This window comes from Centruroides sculpturatus, unplaced genomic scaffold (assembly GCF_000671375.1).
Source record: "Centruroides sculpturatus isolate CEXI.00-Female unplaced genomic scaffold, Cexi_2.0 scaffold1080, whole genome shotgun sequence".
In the NCBI taxonomy this organism is placed as follows: domain Eukaryota; kingdom Metazoa; phylum Arthropoda; class Arachnida; order Scorpiones; family Buthidae; genus Centruroides; species Centruroides sculpturatus.
In genome coordinates this window covers 90,149-111,164 of record NW_019385284.1, presented here as the reverse complement: position 1 = coordinate 111,164, position 21,016 = coordinate 90,149, and the positions used below count along the sequence as shown (strand labels likewise).

At 26.5% G+C, this 21,016-nt stretch overlaps 1 protein-coding gene across 1 annotated transcript in view; it reads left to right on the top strand.

Annotated features, from left to right (window-relative positions):
- Positions 1–1,117: 1,117 nt before the first annotated feature.
- LOC111637167 (THO complex subunit 5 homolog) overlaps positions 1,118–21,016 on the top strand; it is a 34,668-nt gene continuing 14,769 nt past the window's right edge. The window contains exons 1-7 of the mRNA XM_023382591.1: positions 1,118–1,219; positions 5,733–5,876; positions 10,425–10,538; positions 13,786–13,883; positions 15,400–15,475; positions 16,401–16,471; positions 16,544–16,652. Coding sequence (XP_023238359.1) covers positions 1,142–1,219; positions 5,733–5,876; positions 10,425–10,538; positions 13,786–13,883; positions 15,400–15,475; positions 16,401–16,471; positions 16,544–16,652 — 690 coding nt within the window. The 5' untranslated portion in view covers positions 1,118–1,141. The remainder of the gene's footprint in view (positions 1,220–5,732; positions 5,877–10,424; positions 10,539–13,785; positions 13,884–15,399; positions 15,476–16,400; positions 16,472–16,543; positions 16,653–21,016) is intronic.

Sequence of the window (21,016 nt, the reverse complement as noted above, 5' to 3'; positions counted from 1 at the left end):
AGATAGTTACGGCTAATAGATATATTTTAATTAGTAGATGTTATCGAAGCGGGAATTGGCATTTAGAGGGCGTATAGAATCTATTAAATCTAATATAAGAGAGTTAATTATATTGAACTTGCTTATTTATTAAGTGCGTTAGATAATCTATTAATTAAAAATACATTTAGAGAAGTCTACGGTTTTTACTGGCTTATAGAACAAACGAATACGAATGGACCCTAGACCACCGCTGACTGATTGCCCCTGGAAGTCGGCTTCTTATAGAAACAGCTTCCCTATCATCAAATGTCACGGCACGCCACTGGTGTGTTTGTGAATGTTTGTATATGTTATGGACCAAGTGGCATAAAATTGGATGCAACGTGTGAGATTTGATGTTGCTAAATGCAACAATAGTACGATATACAAAAAAATTTTGAACAATTTTTAATTAAACCATCTGTTATTTTAAACTTTTTACCTTATGGCCTTATAATAGTCTGAGATAAGAGGATTTTTTAATCGCAAGCTATTATGGGTTATACAGTACATATTTTTTTAAAACAGTGTTTCTAAAAAAAGTTTATAGAAATTCATTATAACTTAGCAAATAACTTTAAAAATAGTTTTATATTTATTTGTTAATCTGTTATATGTAACTGAGCATTTAAGGTATAGTAGTGAACTACCGGCCAGATGGCCGAGCGGTCAAGGTGGCAGCCCACCGCTCTGGGGACCCGGGCTCGAATCCGAACGGGTCGAAAAATCCCCAGGAATTTTTCGGGGGGGTATGTCGGGCTCCGTCTCTCACCACCTGGCAGCCCCATTGTGGGCCTGGCCGAACCCATAATGGGCTTGCAAAAAGAGGCCCTCCTAGTGCCCACAGGGCGGAAAGAGTTAAAAAAAAGTAGTGAACTACCATTCTGGGGACCCGGAATCGTATCCGGAGGTGTCGGAATTTTAGTTGGTTTCATGAATTTTAAAATTAACATTTGTCATTTTATAAATAATAATTACTTTAGTTCTTTTTTAATATTTTACATTTGAAAATTAAAATAAAACTTTTAGTGAATCACGTTAAGAGACATATTATTGCGTTCATTCAAACGTGCTGGTAACAGCAGATTGTAGGTGGCGAAGTGGTAGTTTGTAAACGAAAATGGCGACTGCCAGGGAGAAAAAGGTTAAGCGAATTAAGAGTCAAGAAGTTAGCCAAACTGCTGCGGTAACTAGTAATGTAATTATCATTATTCTTTTCATATTAACATTTAAGCCAGAAATAAGATTAGGTAATTATTTTTAAGCAATACACCAGTGTTTTGTCTTTTGATTTTATTTACAATCAAGACATATATGATAAACATTTCCAAAACACAGAATTTTTGAGTGATCACTCATATAAATAAGCATTTACATTTAAATAATAATACTTCGAAATTTCAATTAACAACACCCTACATAATTTCTAAGTGCTGGTCTGTTTTGGCACCGACCCTTCTGGCATTTGCCGGAACTGTTATGGCCAATCCACTCTTGTGATAAACTTATTCCCATTTAATAATGTTTGCATTCAGCATGAAATTATATAATTTAACTAGCTGTTACCCGCCACTTCGTCCGCGGAGGTTTTGCAAGCAAACCCCATTTACATTCAATATTTCAATAACCATAGTAATTATCATATAACACCTACCGCTGAAGAGAATTGCCGAGAATCAAACAAACTATCTTCAATTTGATCAATTTTCTGGAACGTTTACAATCGTTCTATAATCGAACCAATATGCAATAACAAATTTGAATTTAAAATGGATCGAACATTTTTAATTAAAATCGAAATAGATAAAAATATTTATAACAATGTCTGAAATGTTATAAATTTAATACACCTAAGTACTCAATGAAGACTAAACGTAGTTGAAAACAAAAAATCGTATCTAAAATAGTACAGTAGAAGCCATTTTCCGGTTAAGCCTTAATGCTCTACCTCTCCCCGCCGCAGGGAAATTTTGAAAAATCCTTCCTTAATGTGAATTCCCATGGCATACCCTACTAAAACGTATATAAAAAGAAAAAATCGCATCTAAAATAGTACAGTAGAAGCCGTTTTTCCAGTTAAGCCTTAATGCTCTCCCTCACCTCCCCGTGGGGAAATTTCTAAAAATCCCTTCTTATTGTGCATTGTCATGGCGTACCCTACTAAAACGCAGATAAAAACAAAAAATTGCATCTAAAATAGTACAGTAGAAGCCGTTTTTCCGGTTAACCCTTAATGCTCTCCCTCTCCCCCCACTTGGGAATTTCGAAAAATCCCTTCTTAGTGTGTGTTTTCATGACATACTCTAACTGTGTACCAAATTTCACTTCTCTAGGTCCAGCGGTTTGCTCTGGGCGATGATGAATCAGTCAGTGAGTCAGTCAGGACAAGCAATTTTATATATATATAGATTGACAGAAAATGTTTATTATATACATATGTTACCGTGAAAGACTGAAATTAGAGAATATCAATATTCTCTGGTGAATGTTGACACTTACCAAATATGTTGGTGAAAGACTGAATATTTAGTTACGTTATTATACATTTGAACATCGGCGGTATATGTCGACAAGCACAGATAAATTCCAGTGGAGGTCGAAATGACAAGCTGAGAAGACACAGCCAGAGAGAAGCGACAAAAATGCCAAATCCTTTGTTCTCTCTCGTCAAATCCTCTGTCACGATAGAGGTCACGTGGCATCTATTTGTTATAATCTTGAACACATTGCTGTTTGTCAGTCTTATCTTGGTGCATGCAATGTTTGATTACTTTTTATTTTTTTATCCAATACTCTAATTTATATTGAATGATTACTGCAGTGAACTGTGATCCTTTTTTTCTTTGAAAAGTTACGTGCATTAATTGTAAGTGTAAACAAGAAGACAGTTGTTTTTATTTTTTTCAAGAAAAGTACTCTAAAATATGTTCAGAAGTGATTTCTGCCAAAACTAAGTGCAGTACACCTTGGATTACAGACAATTAAAATGTTTTGACATTTTAAAAATTAATGATGAAGAGAAGTTAATTGTGCCATTAAAACCAGGAGAAATGAATATACAGTATTATGTTACCAATAATGAATTGTTCAGTACTCTATCACATCAGAATAAGCCATGGAGGAAGAACACATATGCTTAAAGAATTACAAGTTAAATACAAAAGTATTACATATGAATTTGTAATGTTGTATTTAAATTTATGTAAACAATGCAAAATGAAACATAGTGCATCTAAAAATGGTATTGTTGTGAAACCAATGGTCAGTTCAGATTTAAACTCAAGATGTCAAGTCGATCTGATAGACTTGCAGTCACATAGGGATGGCAATTACAAGTTCGTAATGGTATATCAAAACCATTTAACGAAGTTTGTCCAGTTTCGACCTTTAAAAACTAAGACAGCTGAAGAAATAGTGTATCACCTTCTTCAAATATTTTTAACATTTGGTGTCCCAGCTATATTACATTCAGATAATGGTAGGGAATTCAGTAATCCAGTCATATCCGAACTATGCGCTATGTGGAAAGATGTTAAGATAGTTCACATAAAGCCTTGTCATAGTCAAACAGAAGGCTCAGTTGAAAGGACCAATCAGGATATACAGAATATGTTAACTGCATGGATGAATGATAACAATAAAAATAATCAGATGGTTTGCCCTTTGTTCAATTTGCCAAGAACACAACATACCATGAAAGAATACATCAGAGTCCTTATGAAGCCCTATTTGGCATTAAACCAAAAAGAGGCATAGCAACGTCTTTGCCTGACAAGCAAATCGCAAATATTAAAACCGAAGAACAGCTTAAAGAAATTGTTAATACTTTTGAAGAAAATTTGAGCAGTGACCGTACTGAAAACCATATTCCAAAGGAAAATATTGAAGAAGAGCTGCAACCTACCATGTCTTCATATCAAGCACTGACTAAACAACATGAATTTATTTCTATAAAAAGAGTGGCCATGAAAGAGAATCTTCTACTGCAAGCAACAAAAATGTTGTGAACCTCAAAAAGAAAATTTCCTTCTGCTCAAATTGGTGATGCCGTATGAATACAAGGCCCTTGATGTTTTCGACCATGGTCGTACAGATGCCTGAAATGTGTTGGCGGTCATTGTTGGAATAGAAGACTCCAACTTTTATAAATTAGCAAACAAAAATGGTACCCTCAAACAACTTTATACCTGTAATCCATTCGTAATTTGTAAAGAAAAATTACTTTCTATAGACAAGATTTTTTCTCAAGAAATGTCGCTGAGAGAAGCAGTTGCAACTAATTCGAAAAGTGGAGGACAAGACTATACATGTTGTAATTGCAAAAAGAAGCATTCCACAACTAAATGCAGTTGTAAAAGCAAGGGACTCTTGTGCAATTTAAAGTGTCATAAAAGTTTAAGTTGTTGCAATAAATAAGATTGTATAACATTAATCACATAATTTATGTGTAAGTTTATTATTGGTATTATTTCCTTTTCTGATTTAGAATGTATTGTTCGTTTTAGGTTCAACAGTTTATTTACATGTGCTGTTACTTAAGCTTTCTCCTATGTTGACATGTATCATATATTAAAAAGTTGCATTTTTGTCTTAACGTAATAAAAATATTTTTATTCAACATTCACAATCAATGCATGCTGAATGTTGACATTTGCTGGTGTAAGTGAGAAATAATGAATAATGATATTTAGTGAATATTTCATACATACACCAAGCAACTATGTGAATGCTGATATTCACTGGAGAATATCGACATTTGCCAGATATTGGTCTTTCACAGTAACACATACAATGCACTCTTGCTAATTCAAACAACAATTACTGGTAATTTGAACAAATTTTATTTTATGTAGTTAAATTTAACTAAATATAGTATTAAAAATTTTAATGATCTACGTTTATGCATAGTTCTTTTTGACTTGTTTGTCTAATTTTTACATGGAATTATTCAGATTACTTGGGTTATATATAAATAACTCAACTAATCTGAGTAATTCTGTGTAAACATTAGTTTGGATTAGCAATTGTGTATTGTATGTAATTTTTTATCTAAATGATTAAAGATGTTAATAATCAACTATATAAAAATTTGCATTATAATAAATGAAGTTATATAAAAAGTAACTTTATCAAACATGGGATTATTGTTGAAGGAACTATAAATTTTATTTTCTTACTAATTGTATATATTTATTTTACAAGAAAATGTGTAAGAAACATATTTTTAAATACTATTGGATTATATTTTTGATAGATTCTATAGGATTTTTTATTTTTAATAATTTAAAGTAAGCTATTTAAATTATTTGGCTTTAATGTTCAGATGATGAAAGGACAGTCAGATTTGACCACAATAAATGTATGCATTTTGTATGTAGTTACATTTTTTCAGAATAAAATTTCTTTTAATATTTTAAAATTAATATTTAAAATTTTTGATATTTATTACTATTATTAATTTCTTGATTAAGATTGTATTTAAATTAAAGTTATTCAGTTATATTTTTCTTTTCAAATATCTAATTATAAATATTTTTAGTTTTATTTTTTACATAAAGTTTTTTAAGCTTTATTTCTTAAATAAATCAACTTACTTGATTTATTTTATCAAAAATTAACTGGATAAAAAATTAATTAGTTTTCTTAAAAATTAAATTATGACTTTTATTGGATCCAAGACAGTTAATTATGTTTATTGAATAATTTTTCAGATTGCTGATTGTTTTCTATTAGAAGAAGACGAATCCCAGAAAAGAGATGCTGATAAAGATTATGTCCTTTTTAAGAAAACTTGTGATGAAATTAGAGAACACATGAAAGAAATTTTGAGATTAAAAGAAGAAAAAAAAAGTGATGTAAGAAAATCAATATCTTATTAAAACACAAACATTTATCTTCTGATTCTATTTGATCTATATTATTTTACTAAATATATGAGAGTAATTCAAAAAGTGAAGGTAATTTTATTATTACTTGTACTGTTCAAGTTGATGCAAATTAAACAATTTATTTTTTAACTTAACCCTCGTTACTGTTACACACTTGTTTTAGTGGTCCTGAAACTTATGGATTCTTTCATAATAAGTTTTTCAACTTGGCATGTTGCCAATTGTGCACTGTTACTTTTATCTCTTGTCACTGTAAATCTGTGACTACATAGTGCTTCTTTTAATGGTCCAAACAAGAGGTCTGGCTCCCAGGGAAAGTTGATGGCTGTCCACTCACCTTGTCTGTCATGTTTGTTCTTCCAGACTTGAACCATTTGATCCATACATAAACTTTTCTGAGTCATGCAGCTGTTTCCATACTGTGCTAACATTCTTCAGTGTGTTTCTACAGGTTTTATACCCTTTATCTACAAAAAGTTATTATAGAATGTTGTTCCTGCAATGTAATCAATCATATTAGTAATAAAACTGAATAATAAGGAAAACAAAATGTTAAGTGCTACTTTCATAACAGTATGACCTTAGATTTCATTTGATTTTTGTGATATAAATTATATCATTTGATAAATATTAGGATTGATAAGATATAATATTGTTTATTTAAAAAAAACCTTTTTAAAAAATATAATAAAATCTAATTAAAAAAGATTTTTAATGGAATGGATATGAATTTTAAAGATATAATATCTTAAGAATCTTAATAAATCAGTTGCATTTTACATAGCAGTATTTTCCAATTTTTTTTCTTTATTGAGACCAAATGTTATTCATGACAAAATTTCACAGAACAAATCAAAGAAAAGCAATGAGATAAAATAGATGACACATTTTTTGCTTTAATAAATCAAAATATTCATTTGAATTAATACAGAAATTTTAAAATTAAGTAATATTTAAACAAAATACAAATATTTATATATTAAGAAATCAAATTAATGAAATATTTAACTTTTTTTTTTTTTTTTGGGATAGAATATTTTGAAAATCTAATTTAAATTTAGTTATGCTTAGAATTAAAATATTTTTTAAATGTACATCAGAAAATAAATTTCAATATTTAGATTTAATATATTCCATGTTAGAAAATGTTAGTTTGTTTCTGAACAGAAAAATAAAATTTTCCTGTTTATTACAGATTTTTGTATTTTCTATTTGGCAGCATAGAACTTACATATCCATTTGTAGTATGAAAGAAACTACTTTATCAGCATGTTGTTATTTTTTGATCAAGATTCTAGAATTTATATTATATATATATAATTAACAATAATTAAAGTAAAATTTAAAATAATTACCAATAGTGTAACTAGCTTATTTGCTTACTGATTATAAATAATTATATATCCAAAAAATATTTTAAAATATTGTGTGACACTGATGGGCTAGATAAAAATACTTTGCAGGTTGGTAATTATTATTTAGTAGCATTAATTTTGATATCATTAAATTAATTCATAGATTTGATTGTTGATTTGCTATGTAGATTATAAAGAACTAAAAGTAGCTATTTGGTTTATTAATTTTTATTAATGATTTAATAAGTATTGCTGAAATAATCTTAATATATTTATTCTTACAAATAGTGTGAAATATGTGATGATGACAAATCTAAACATAAATATTGTTTTATAATAACCAAATCATCAATAAAACAGGNCATAGCAGTATTTTCCAATTTTTTTTCTTTATTGAGACCAAATGTTATTCATGACAAAATTTCACAGAACAAATCAAAGAAAAGCAATGAGATAAAATAGATGACACATTTTTTGCTTTAATAAATCAAAATATTCATTTGAATTAATACAGAAATTTTAAAATTAAGTAATATTTAAACAAAATACAAATATTTATATATTAAGAAATCAAATTAATGAAATATTTAACTTTTTTTTTTTTTTTTGGGATAGAATATTTTGAAAATCTAATTTAAATTTAGTTATGCTTAGAATTAAAATATTTTTTAAATGTACATCAGAAAATAAATTTCAATATTTAGATTTAATATATTCCATGTTAGAAAATGTTAGTTTGTTTCTGAACAGAAAAATAAAATTTTCCTGTTTATTACAGATTTTTGTATTTTCTATTTGGCAGCATAGAACTTACATATCCATTTGTAGTATGAAAGAAACTACTTTATCAGCATGTTGTTATTTTTTGATCAAGATTCTAGAATTTATATTATATATATATAATTAACAATAATTAAAGTAAAATTTAAAATAATTACCAATAGTGTAACTAGCTTATTTGCTTACTGATTATAAATAATTATATATCCAAAAAATATTTTAAAATATTGTGTGACACTGATGGGCTAGATAAAAATACTTTGCAGGTTGGTAATTATTATTTAGTAGCATTAATTTTGATATCATTAAATTAATTCATAGATTTGATTGTTGATTTGCTATGTAGATTATAAAGAACTAAAAGTAGCTATTTGGTTTATTAATTTTTATTAATGATTTAATAAGTATTGCTGAAATAATCTTAATATATTTATTCTTACAAATAGTGTGAAATATGTGATGATGACAAATCTAAACATAAATATTGTTTTATAATAACCAAATCATCAATAAAACAGGTGTTTAATATAAAAAAAATACATAGAAAGGCTAACATGCCTTTCTATGTATTTTTTTATAAATATGTAAATTCGTCAGCTAATTTAAAAAAAAATAAATAAATAAAAACAGTTGTTTATTTATTTATTTTTTATATTGCTCTTCTAAATGCATGCAAAGAAATGTCGATGGTTTTGCTTTGTTGGTATGAAATAAATTGCCAACTATGTGATATTATTTCATCAAAATTTGATACTTCATAAAGTTTTATTTGATATATAAAGTTTTATTAATTAAAACTTTATATGAAGTATCAAATTGATGAAAAATATATGCATTTAGCTCAAAACCCTGGTTAGCCTAGTCATGTTAAACAAGTTCTGATATTCCAAACTATTGATTTGATTTATTAGATATATTTTATAATATATAAACATTAAAATTAAAAATCTTAAAGTATAAGAAATGTGGGCACTAGTTTAATTATATACAGTATATTATTTGCTAGAATGTTACTAAATTTTAATATAAGATTACAATGATTTATAGGCCCACCAGTATCCAAGCGATTCTGTTGCCTGAACTGTGGGAGTTTGGTTGTGGGTTTGCACCTTGCCAGGATGGGCTGGCCAAATAGTTTTTCAGGTTTTCTCCACGTCTGTAATGCCTGAATAGGGGACAGTTACCGTTAAAAAGACCTCCTGGAAGGCATCACACTAGGCAGAATGCCCAAGTGTTGTGTTGCCATAACCAAACAAAACAAACAATGATTTATATAAAATAAAATGCCTTTAAGTATAATATACAATATAGAAACTTAATTGTATATTAAAAAATATATAAAAATTTAAAAATGAATAAAGTTTTTGATCTTATTAAATCATTTTGATCTGTGAATAGCAAGTAAATGTTTTAATAAACTAAAAGCATATAGACACAAGTTTTGTGAACAGATATTTAACAAATAATCCATCAGGTTGAGTACACTTTTATTAATTTATTTTCATTTAGAATGACTGGAGCAATTTAATTTAATTTTTGTAGATATAAATATAATATATAATAATCATGAACCAGTTTCATCTGGTTCATGATTATTATATTTATATTAGTGGGGCCAATGCTGGCTTAAAAGTGATATTAAATTAAATTAATCAATTTAATAAGCTGCAAAACAACCCCTAAATTTTTCTCCACATATAAAACCTAAATAAATATATAACTTGTTTATGATTGTGTTTCTAATTTACATTTTAAGCTTTGATATTTACCAGGGGTAAAAGTAGGTGGATCATGGCTACTCAGCTTCCCTGTTTCCAGAGCTCCTGATAATAGTTATCAGAATATTTGATATACCTAATTTGATAATTTTATATTATATAACAAATTATAATTTTTAAAATATATGTACTAATACAAAATGAATTTTTTAATTTAGCTTTTATATATAGCAGAAATAAAAATAGGGGTTTTAAATTTTAAGCAGGTTATAATAGAATGGTTAAAAATAGATTTATTCACCTTTATTTTTGATCATACACATTTAACCTCGATATACCATTCTTTTATTTATCACCACTCCTGTAAAGTCTAACTAAACACTTTTGAACAAATCTTCCCATAAATGATAAACAGAAAATCTGTATATCAATAAATGCATTATTTTCCAATGCAAATGACATCATATCACAACTTCAAACTCTCAAAACTCAAACTTTTGTGTATAACCCATTACTATACTTAATTATTACCTGAAATACTTTGATTGAACACTGCATTTGATTTAGTGTCAATATCAAAGGTGAATAAATGATGGTGCTAAATTAAATTTAGAAATATATTTATTTATTGAATTATTTTAATGATATATTTTATATTTTAGACAGATGAATTTGAAGAACATCGTGTGAACACTTGCATGCTTTTTCTTGTATTAAAAAAATTAAATCGTCTTGATAAACACAGATGTAAGAGAGTTCGGGAATCTGTGAGTGAGGTAAAAATTTCAATTTTATTACGGGTATTATTTTTTATTTCTTATTTTTATAAAGTATAATATTTTTATAAATATTGTATATTATGGTTTTAAAATTTTTAATAATTTTAGAATAAAATTCAAAAACACTAGCACTATTTATTCAGTAGATAAGCTAATTACAATAAATTATAGCATAGTATTGTTTTGACATTAATAAATAAATTGAAGCAATAAACCAATATCAAATTTTTTATTATACAAAGATATCATATGCATTATTTAAAGAAATAATGTATATATTAAATATTTTGAATGAGAATTATGAAATTTTTAAACTAAAACATAAAAACTAGACTGAAGTGAATTTTTAGCATTCTCTTGATAATATTTAGAAACAGTAACCTTTTATTTCATCTTAACAGTAACCTTTTTTATAAATATAAAAAAACTTTTGTAAACCAGAATTACATAGTACCAAATTATTTTTCTGTTTTGGTAGGTTTTTGTTATGAACAAGTTTTAGTATTTTTTCCATTTTTGTCATCTTTAAACTATACGAGATAAATTTCACAGTTACATTCATTTTTATGTACTTCAAAATGATATTACTAAGCTTAATTCAAATTAATCCAAAGTGATTCTAACTAAAGATGGGAATATTTGAATGAAATAATTGAGAATTATTTGATAACAAAAAGTTCTTGTTGTTACCATAAACTTGTACTGAGTAATCAAATACTTCTCAGATACAATTCTTATGAGCTCACATGACAACAGACAAGACAATTGAATACAAAAAAATCTGCTCTGCCATTGGAAATTCTAATTGTATTACAGAAATGCAGAAATCGAATCATTCTGGGATCTTGTTTCCCAAGGAATTTTAATACTCTAATTATTTATATCAATCTGTAATTATCAGCATGTTAGTCAACTTTTTTCAAATACTCAGAACTAGCTAGTTACTAACTACTTTGTACAAGGTACACTGACAACCCTGTATTACCTTATTCTCACTATTTTTTATGAATTATATTTGTTACTTGTTTTTAAGAACTTGATTTTTGAAAACTCATTTATTTTAAAATATTCTATTTTGTCTCTTGACAAATATTAACAAAGACATTGTCACATAACCATTGCTGCTCTGACAAGATTCAAAATCATTCTCAGAATACAGTTTCATATTGCAATGACCATTATACCATGAGGTGATTTTACTTATTTGTCTACCAAGTGGAATCTTAATTTTCTGCATTATCCAGATTAAGTTACATTTTTCATACTCAAAAAGCTCTCTTACTTCCACATTAGCTAGGTTTCCAGCTTATAGTAAAACTCAAGCAAATTGTAAACTATAGTAAAACATAGCAAATTGTTCCATTTTAAAGTATTTTTCCTGTTTAGGTAGATTTTTATTCAGTTCTGTTTTAGATAGGTTTTACTATATTACAAACATTCTTTATTCTCAATCAGTGAAAGAATTGATTTGATTATACAGAGTATTCCAAAAGATGTACTATATCTTTAACAAGTGACAAATATTAAATGGTTTAAGATATTCCTAAAACTTCTTACTGCATATAAAATACAAAAAGTTTTTCTTTATTCAATCAATTTCTATATGTGCACCACATCTTTGGTGGCATATAATACTAGATTAAAACAATGAAAGTATTTCATACAGGTTTATCTTCTGGCTTTAACCCTGTAGCAGTTGAATTTTGTATTGGTGAAGCTATAAACATTCATATAAGTCACTATGAATTGTTGTACATAATAATCTTAACTGCTGGGATATCTTATTAGCACACTTTCATGGCAAATTCAAAAATAGTTCTGAACTTTCTTGACATTTATATTCTTCCTATATTGATTAATATGATAAATGATGTTTCTAATTTTCATAAAATTGGAGTCATCTATGAATTGAGGAAACATGATTTTTTGAAACAATTTTTATGATATTTTAAAGTTGTAGCATATCTTTTGGATCATTCTATACATCAATTTACCCTGAAATAATCTCATTAAATGAATGAGTATAAATTCATCATAGTTGTTTACTATATTTTATTTAAACCTATTGAATTATTTTGGTTTTATTTAAATTCACATTAAAAAGATAGATTTTAGGATAGATTAAAAACCATATTCTGTTTCGGATGTATTTAAAATGGTTTTATATGTGATATTTTTCTTTTTGCTTGCTATATATTTAATATCAATAACAAGTCTTCATTTAACATAATTGAAAAACAGATAAAGTACATTTGTAATCATTTATAATTATTATTGTTGAATGTTCTTTATAAATAGATAAAATTGAATCTATGAAGTGGAAAATGAATGCTGGAAGTTGCAAACATAATCCAAGTAGAATATTAACTGAATTATATCTTGTGTATATTATTTAGTCTTCAGTAAAATTGGCTTTGCTATATGTTGTTTTCATTAACCTATTGCTTATGTTAAGTGAGGACTTGCTGTATATCAACTGTAAAGCAATGAAAAATCAATTAACTTCAAATTATTATTATCATTATTATTATTGTAATATATTATAAAATTCCTATAGAACTTATCACACTACATCTTTTTATGCCGAGATAGTTTTATTGAAAAACTAATGTTTTCGGGCTACTTTATAGGCCATCCTCAGGCTTAACAATAGAAAAAAAAAACATTGGCATTCCATTAAAGAAAATACATAAGTGTGATAAGTTAATTATTTGCTGAGCACGTTTGTTTAATTCCTATAGAACTCAATGAAGTATTCATTACTCACTGATGATAATGAAAATTAGTAATAACTCCAAAAGTATTTTTTTCAATTATTTTGCACTGTTATCTTCCAGAAGCATAAATAACTTAAAATGATCAAATTATCAAAATTTATAAGAAGTAGATATCAAATGATGAATCAAAAGGAATCATCATCTAATACTCTTACCAGTTGAGTTAACTTGATTCAAGAGTTCCTAATAATTTTTAAGTATTAGGAAATTTTAACATGTATGCACAAAGTAATTTTTATGTATACTCTGTATTTGGTAGATGTTTCAAATAATTATTTTTCTAAGGTAATTAATTATTTTAATTATATTACGTTTCAAATAATTAAATTTATATGACCCTAGTAGAGAATTTGAAATTTTCTTTACATCTAAACTTTTAGAAATAATATTTTTAATCTAATGATAATTTTTTATTTGTTTTTTTTTGTTTTTATGGAGGTTGTAATTATATTTAATATTAAATTTAGGTTAAACAGAAAGTAGATAATTTTCATCTTCAACTTCAGAATCTTCAATATGAAGTTATGCATCTTCAAAAAGAAGTCACTAAATGCTTGGAATTCAGGTTTGTTTCTTCATATTTTAAAATGACAATTATTTCTCATTTACAAATATTTGATAGAAGAAACTACCCTATTGTTTTATAATTTATTTTCATATTGAATGTAAATCCGTTTTAGATTTTATTCAAGTGAACAATCGATCACAGTTGAATTTGTTTATACATGTTTGTTTGAAGCATATAAAACGTTAATATTCTAGACAAAAATTTCATCATAGAATGTTTTTCATTAATTAACAGAATTAAAGTTAGATAGAACTGTCAATAATTTTTAAAATTTTTTATCCAGTTATATGAGCTATTCTCTTGATTTTGTTCTCTTTATAAAGTCATTGTATAGTTATCTTCCAGAAGCATAAATAACTTAAAATGATCAAATTATCAAAATTTATAAGAAGTAGATATCAAATGATGAATCAAAAGGAATCATCATCTAATACTCTTACCAGTTGAGTTAACTTGATTCAAGAGTTCCTAATAATTTTTAAGTATTAGGAAATTTTAACATGTATGCACAAAGTAATTTTTATGTATACTCTGTATTTGGTAGATGTTTCAAATAATTATTTTTCTAAGGTAATTAATTATTTTAATTATATTACGTTTCAAATAATTAAATTTATATGACCCTAGTAGAGAATTTGAAATTTTCTTTACATCTAAACTTTTAGAAATAATATTTTTAATCTAATGATAATTTTTTATTTGTTTTTTTTTGTTTTTATGGAGGTTGTAATTATATTTAATATTAAATTTAGGTTAAACAGAAAGTAGATAATTTTCATCTTCAACTTCAGAATCTTCAATATGAAGTTATGCATCTTCAAAAAGAAGTCACTAAATGCTTGGAATTCAGGTTTGTTTCTTCATATTTTAAAATGACAATTATTTCTCATTTACAAATATTTGATAGAAGAAACTACCCTATTGTTTTATAATTTATTTTCATATTGAATGTAAATCCGTTTTAGATTTTATTCAAGTGAACAATCGATCACAGTTGAATTTGTTTATACATGTTTGTTTGAAGCATATAAAACGTTAATATTCTAGACAAAAATTTCATCATAGAATGTTTTTCATTAATTAACAGAATTAAAGTTAGATAGAACTGTCAATAATTTTTAAAATTTTTTATCCAGTTATATGAGCTATTCTCTTGATTTTGTTCTCTTTATAAAGTCATTGTATAATGACCCAAATAAACATATGAATAAAGATGATTTTAATAGTTTTTAATTTTTATATATATTTTTTAATATTTTTTTACCTAAAATTTAGTAAATTTTAAATACAATCAAAATTCTTATGATGATCATAACTACTGGTTGCTTTGTTTTCTTAGCTATATAAAATTTTTTGCATTTGCAGATTGATTAAATATTAAACATTATCATATAATTGTAATCATGCTATATATTAAACTATTAAGGAAATCATAATGTAAACTTTTTAAATCTTTATTCTTTTAGTTAGAAATATAATTAATTAATATGTTTTAATTAATTTAAAATAATAGATCAAAAGATGAAGAAATTGAATTAGTACCTGTTGAAGAATTTTATAAAGAAGCACCAGCAAAAATATCAAGGCCTGTATGTAAATGTTTTCTATCTCTTACTCATATTTAGAATTCAATTGGTATTTATGTTCAAAAAATATATTTATGTAATAAAAACACTTTAAAAATTATTAATATATAATTTTATTCATTTTATGGATTATTTTACAAAAAAAAAACATGAAAATAAAGAACTAAAAAAATCCATTATTTTTGCAGGTACAGATCTGCTATTATTATACTTTCATATTGTGATCATCATATCTTTATTTTTTTTTTAGAAATATATATTTGAACAAAAACAAATGTTTTGCTTTGTGTAAATTTCTAAACTTTAAATATATTTAAATTTTTTAAATTTATGTAACAGAAAACTGGAATAATTTCTTAGTATTTTGCATGTCTTTCTACAATCTGCAATGGCTTCTTAACTGCCATTAGGCTTTTTAAAAAATAATATTTCACATTTTTTATACTTAGTTTCTTTTATTTTGAAATTTGATATGAATATTTTATGAAAATTTTCTAAAATTTGAGTCTTTGGACCAATATTTCTATATATAAAATATTGAATGGTTACACTTCCATAATATAAAAGAATATTAAATATGAGAAATGTATAAACACAGAATATTATTTCTAATTAGTGTTTATAAACAAAATAAGGTGCATAATTATAAAAATTTCTATGTAACCTTTAATTCTCAAATTTTATAAATGTTTCTTAATATGTTATAAAAGCAGTTTTCTGTTTCTATTAGTAAAGTATTAAGAGATGCTTATAAAATTGGAGAATTAAATGCAAAAAAGATAAGATGTGGATCTGTGTATGTACCTTTGATCCAACATTATATTCCTGAAATGTTCAGGATATAAACTTGGATACTATATCTTAGAAATGAACATATTCAGTTATTCAATATAATGTAAAATTTAATAATTTTGCATTATAATTTTAGACAGAAACCAAAAATGATCCCCATCAATTAACTTTGGCAAGATTAGAATGGGAGCTTGAACAAAGAAAAAGGTAAACTTTTCATAAACTTTATCATAAATAAAAATTAATATGTAATACAAAAGCATTTAACAATTTTACCAGATTATCAGAAAAATTGCACAAAACTGAAAGTCAGAAACAAGAATATCTACAAGAAATAGAGAAAAAGAAAGAATGTTTAGAAAATTTACAACCAACATTGAAATCAATTTTAGAAGTAAAACTTAATTTATAAATCTATTATAGTTTTTTATTTTTAATTTATTATTAGAACTATTATTATAAAATTTCATGATGTTATTTAAATTTAAATGTTGTTATTTAAAATAATTGTTATTGGTAATAGTATCATTACATTTATAGTAGTATGTTTGAATGTAAAAAAATTATTCATTAGGAAAATTATGAATTTTTGGGTAAAATTCTTAATATTTATTAAATGTATTAAATCAGTTTGTACAAACTAAAATTTATCATCTTTCTATGCATGTTACTTCACATTTCCTAATAATAACATACATTATAATTAGGAATATTACAGTAGAGTGTTGATTATCCGAATCAATTGGGGACTGGGGTTGTTCAGAAAATCGGTATTTCAGATAACCGATTGTGTACAAAAATATATATTAATTTATCCCATGTTGAAATTTTTCTCTGTTGCATGTCGCTTTGCGTTGAATTTTTGTCTATGTTAAGCCTAACAAAGACTATTGTATCGTTAAAAATTATTTTTTTATTTTGTACAAACAAAATAAATATATTGAAAAATATAAAAACAATAAAAAAGTATACTTCAGAAGTTAATTTAGTATCAAAAACGTAAAATATTTGAGTAGCCCAAGACATAGCCAAAGATTGCAGTGCCACAGCACTGGCGAAAATTTAAATTTGCTGACTGGAATTCTTTCGGATAATTGATGTTTTGGATAGAACTGTCAATAATTTTTAAAATTTTTTATCCAGTTATATGAGCTATTCTCTTGATTTTGTTCTCTTTATAAAGTCATTGTATAATGACCCAAATAAACATATGAATAAAGATGATTTTAATAGTTTTTAATTTTTATATATATTTTTTAATATTTTTTTACCTAAAATTTAGTAAATTTTAAATACAATCAAAATTCTTATGATGATCATAACTACTGGTTGCTTTGTTTTCTTAGCTATATAAAATTTTTTGCATTTGCAGATTGATTAAATATTAAACATTATCATATAATTGTAATCATGCTATATATTAAACTATTAAGGAAATCATAATGTAAACTTTTTAAATCTTTATTCTTTTAGTTAGAAATATAATTAATTATATTTCTAACTAAAATATAGTTAGAAGTGTAATCAGTAGTGTTGATTATGACTTTCGGATAATCAACACTACTGTAAACTCAATTTTGTGATCTTTATAAAAAAAATTATCTTATGTATGTATGTATGTATGTATGTGTGTGTGTATATATATATTATATAGAATTTTGATTGAAACAATATTTTAAATTTTAATGCAAGATATATATTCACATATATATATATGTAAAGTTTCTTTGTCACATTTTTCGATGTCCGTCATTTGCACGTGGTCATTCCCTCTTGACCTAGAAGCTTCTGTCTTGACCTTCTTTTGTTCCACGCCTGCCCTATTGTCTTAACCACTTCCGGTTTTGGAGGATTAACTACACCCTTACATCCCCCTTAGATCCAAGATTGGGTTGTTGTACAAACATAACTTGGATATATGGATGACGTCTGACGGTTTTCCCTTTTTTCCCTCTCTATTTCATATAGTACATTTGATACTTGTCTTATTAGTTCTCGTAGATTCAATTTTTGCTTTGTAGATCGATTCTTGACAGGTCTTTGTGTTGTAGAACTAACCACTCTATCCATTTTTGAAGTTCTAGATTTGTCTTGTGGTTTCTTTCGTAATTTCAAATGATGGAAAATGTAAATGGATAATCTTGTTATTCCTACAATTGTCACCAGACCGACGATAATTCCTATTAAAATACCCGTTGTTAGAAGAATAGGGGTCGATTTACTCAAACATTTGCTGCTATCTGTCAAACAGATAAAATTTGTTGAATTATCTTGAAGGACATTCAGATCTGAATTGGATAATTCATCTGGTAATGTCTCTCTTAACGTTTCTTGCACTTTTCGATTTCTGTCTCTTAACCCATTTAAATTTTCAATATTGTTCACTTCTGTTCCTTTTTCGTATTGAGAACCATTTTTATTTGTATTGTTATTGTTTCTTTCATTAATACTTTTAGGGAATTGGCCATTTTCTATTGTGTCCTTGATTTTGATTTCATTTAGTTCATTTTCCTGAATACTTTCCTCATTTGTCCCTTCTATTTTATGATTCGTTTCCTTGCGATTTGTCTCCACTTTTTTACTTTCGCTTCGTACTTCGTTGTTTTCGACCTCAGCGAGATTTGCTTTCCCCTTTCGTTCAGGCGGTTTTCGCTTACTCCAACAGTCTCAAGCCCAATGGAACCTATTTTGGTATCCCAAACTCTCACAAATCTTACAAGTGTTTGGCTTTCTTTTGTGTTCCGAATTAAATTCTTCCGTCCCATAACCAAAATTACTCCTGGAACTTTTACCTTACTCCTTGTGGACTTATTGATTCATTTTTGTTTTAAATTTTCTTCGATTCTCAGGCTTATTTCATAAAATTCTACAAAAGTTTTTGGTCTTACGGTTACGAAATATTCCACCATTTTCCGGGGTAACCCTTCTATCCTTAGTGGTATTATCTGGAAGTCTTTCAATTGCACTAACTTCCCTAAGCTTTTTTTTTTCTTCAAAATAATTTTTCATTCCTATTTTTGGGTCATATTTTAACCTTATGAAATCCACGATAGGCTCAGTGGTTTGTAATCTGAATCTCCCCACGAAAGTTTGTTTTAATTCTCCCAACTCTGATTGCCCGTGTGTTTGATGTACCAATTTAGGGCATCTTCTAGGTAATCTCCCATTAACATTATTTTGTCCTTTTCACTCCATCCCATGTATTCCGTCACCGTTTCAAATCTCCTCACCCAATTCTCTGCCTTAATCATGTTGCTATTACCCTAAAATGTTTGAATTTTTGGCTTACTTTTCGGGGATTGTGTATCCTTTTCTCTTCTACTCATTTGTTCTGCGTAGGGTTCGTCATCTCCGTAGGTAATCCTTTTCTTTGGTTTCATCCTGTCAACTTGTAAAGTTTCTTTGTCATGTCTTTCGATGTCTGTCGTTTGCACATGGTCCTTCCCTCTTGACCTTTTGTTCCACGCCTGCCCTATTGTCTTAACCGCTTCCGGTTTTGGAAGATTAACTACACCCTTATGTATATATAATATACACAAATATAAAGGTCTACCATATCTTTTGTCAGTCTCAAATATCACCTCTAAGCCATTCTTAGTTGTCATATTAGATTGCATTTGAGTCATATGCTCAGATTATACTACAGTGTGAATTTATATAGTCACTTTAAAATCTTTAATATTTTATTCATTTAATACTAAAAAAGTAATTCTTTTTTCTCTTAAATTTACCTTTATTGGTAATCAGTGGTCTTATCTTGTTTAAGAAACTATTAATAATAAATGGCCATTTCAGTTGGTCATCTGATTTAATCAGCATTCTGTTTTCATTTATATATGTTTTAGACTATGGATGTTTAAAATACATTGTAAGATAATTTATAATTTAATTCAATATGTTGATAAAAGCCAAAATAAAATGAAATTGTTTTCCAATAAAAAGTTTTTGGAGCATGCTTGCATCTATCTTATTTGACAAATGAATATGTTAGAATTTATACAACCCTAAGACATTATCATTTATTTTAAAATTTTATTTTGGGAAATTTGAATTTAGCAAGAAAACTTCTAAAAATGTAGAGAATAAACTGTCAAGATAATTTTATATAATGCTTTTTTGCCATTAATTTTGCTTTTTTTATTATTCTTTTGTTTAATTAATTTGGAAAAATACTATGGAAATACATCTAAAGTTTAATTACTTTTTAAATCTATGTGATTATATTTATCTACATAACATTGTATGATTAGATGTCATTGTGGGTAATTTCTTCAAACAGCATATTAATTTTTAACCATTCCATAAAGAATTAGGTATACTATTACAAGCAACTCAATTACAACATAAATCTGCAGAATTTCTTCCTCGTCCTCGTCCTCAATAAGGAACATAACTACTAAGTTTGTGCATGTGCTTGTATGCTTTTTCAGTCAAATCTTTTAAATCTATAATAATAAAATTTAATAATATTGGAATATTATTTAATTGTCAGTACTCTCAGTAATAAAGAAAAGAAAAAGAGCTTTTCTACATTTAAATACCATTCCTTGAATTTATTTATAATTTTAAAAATTTACAGAAAATGTTTTTATGTAGTGTAATGTTTACACTACATAATACAATATTTAAAATAAATTGTGCATGGAAATATATTCCATGCACAAATGATAGTTGTTTTTGTAGTTAAATTTCTTATTATTGTGTGCAAATACATACATGTTTTATATATATATATATATATATATTAAACTA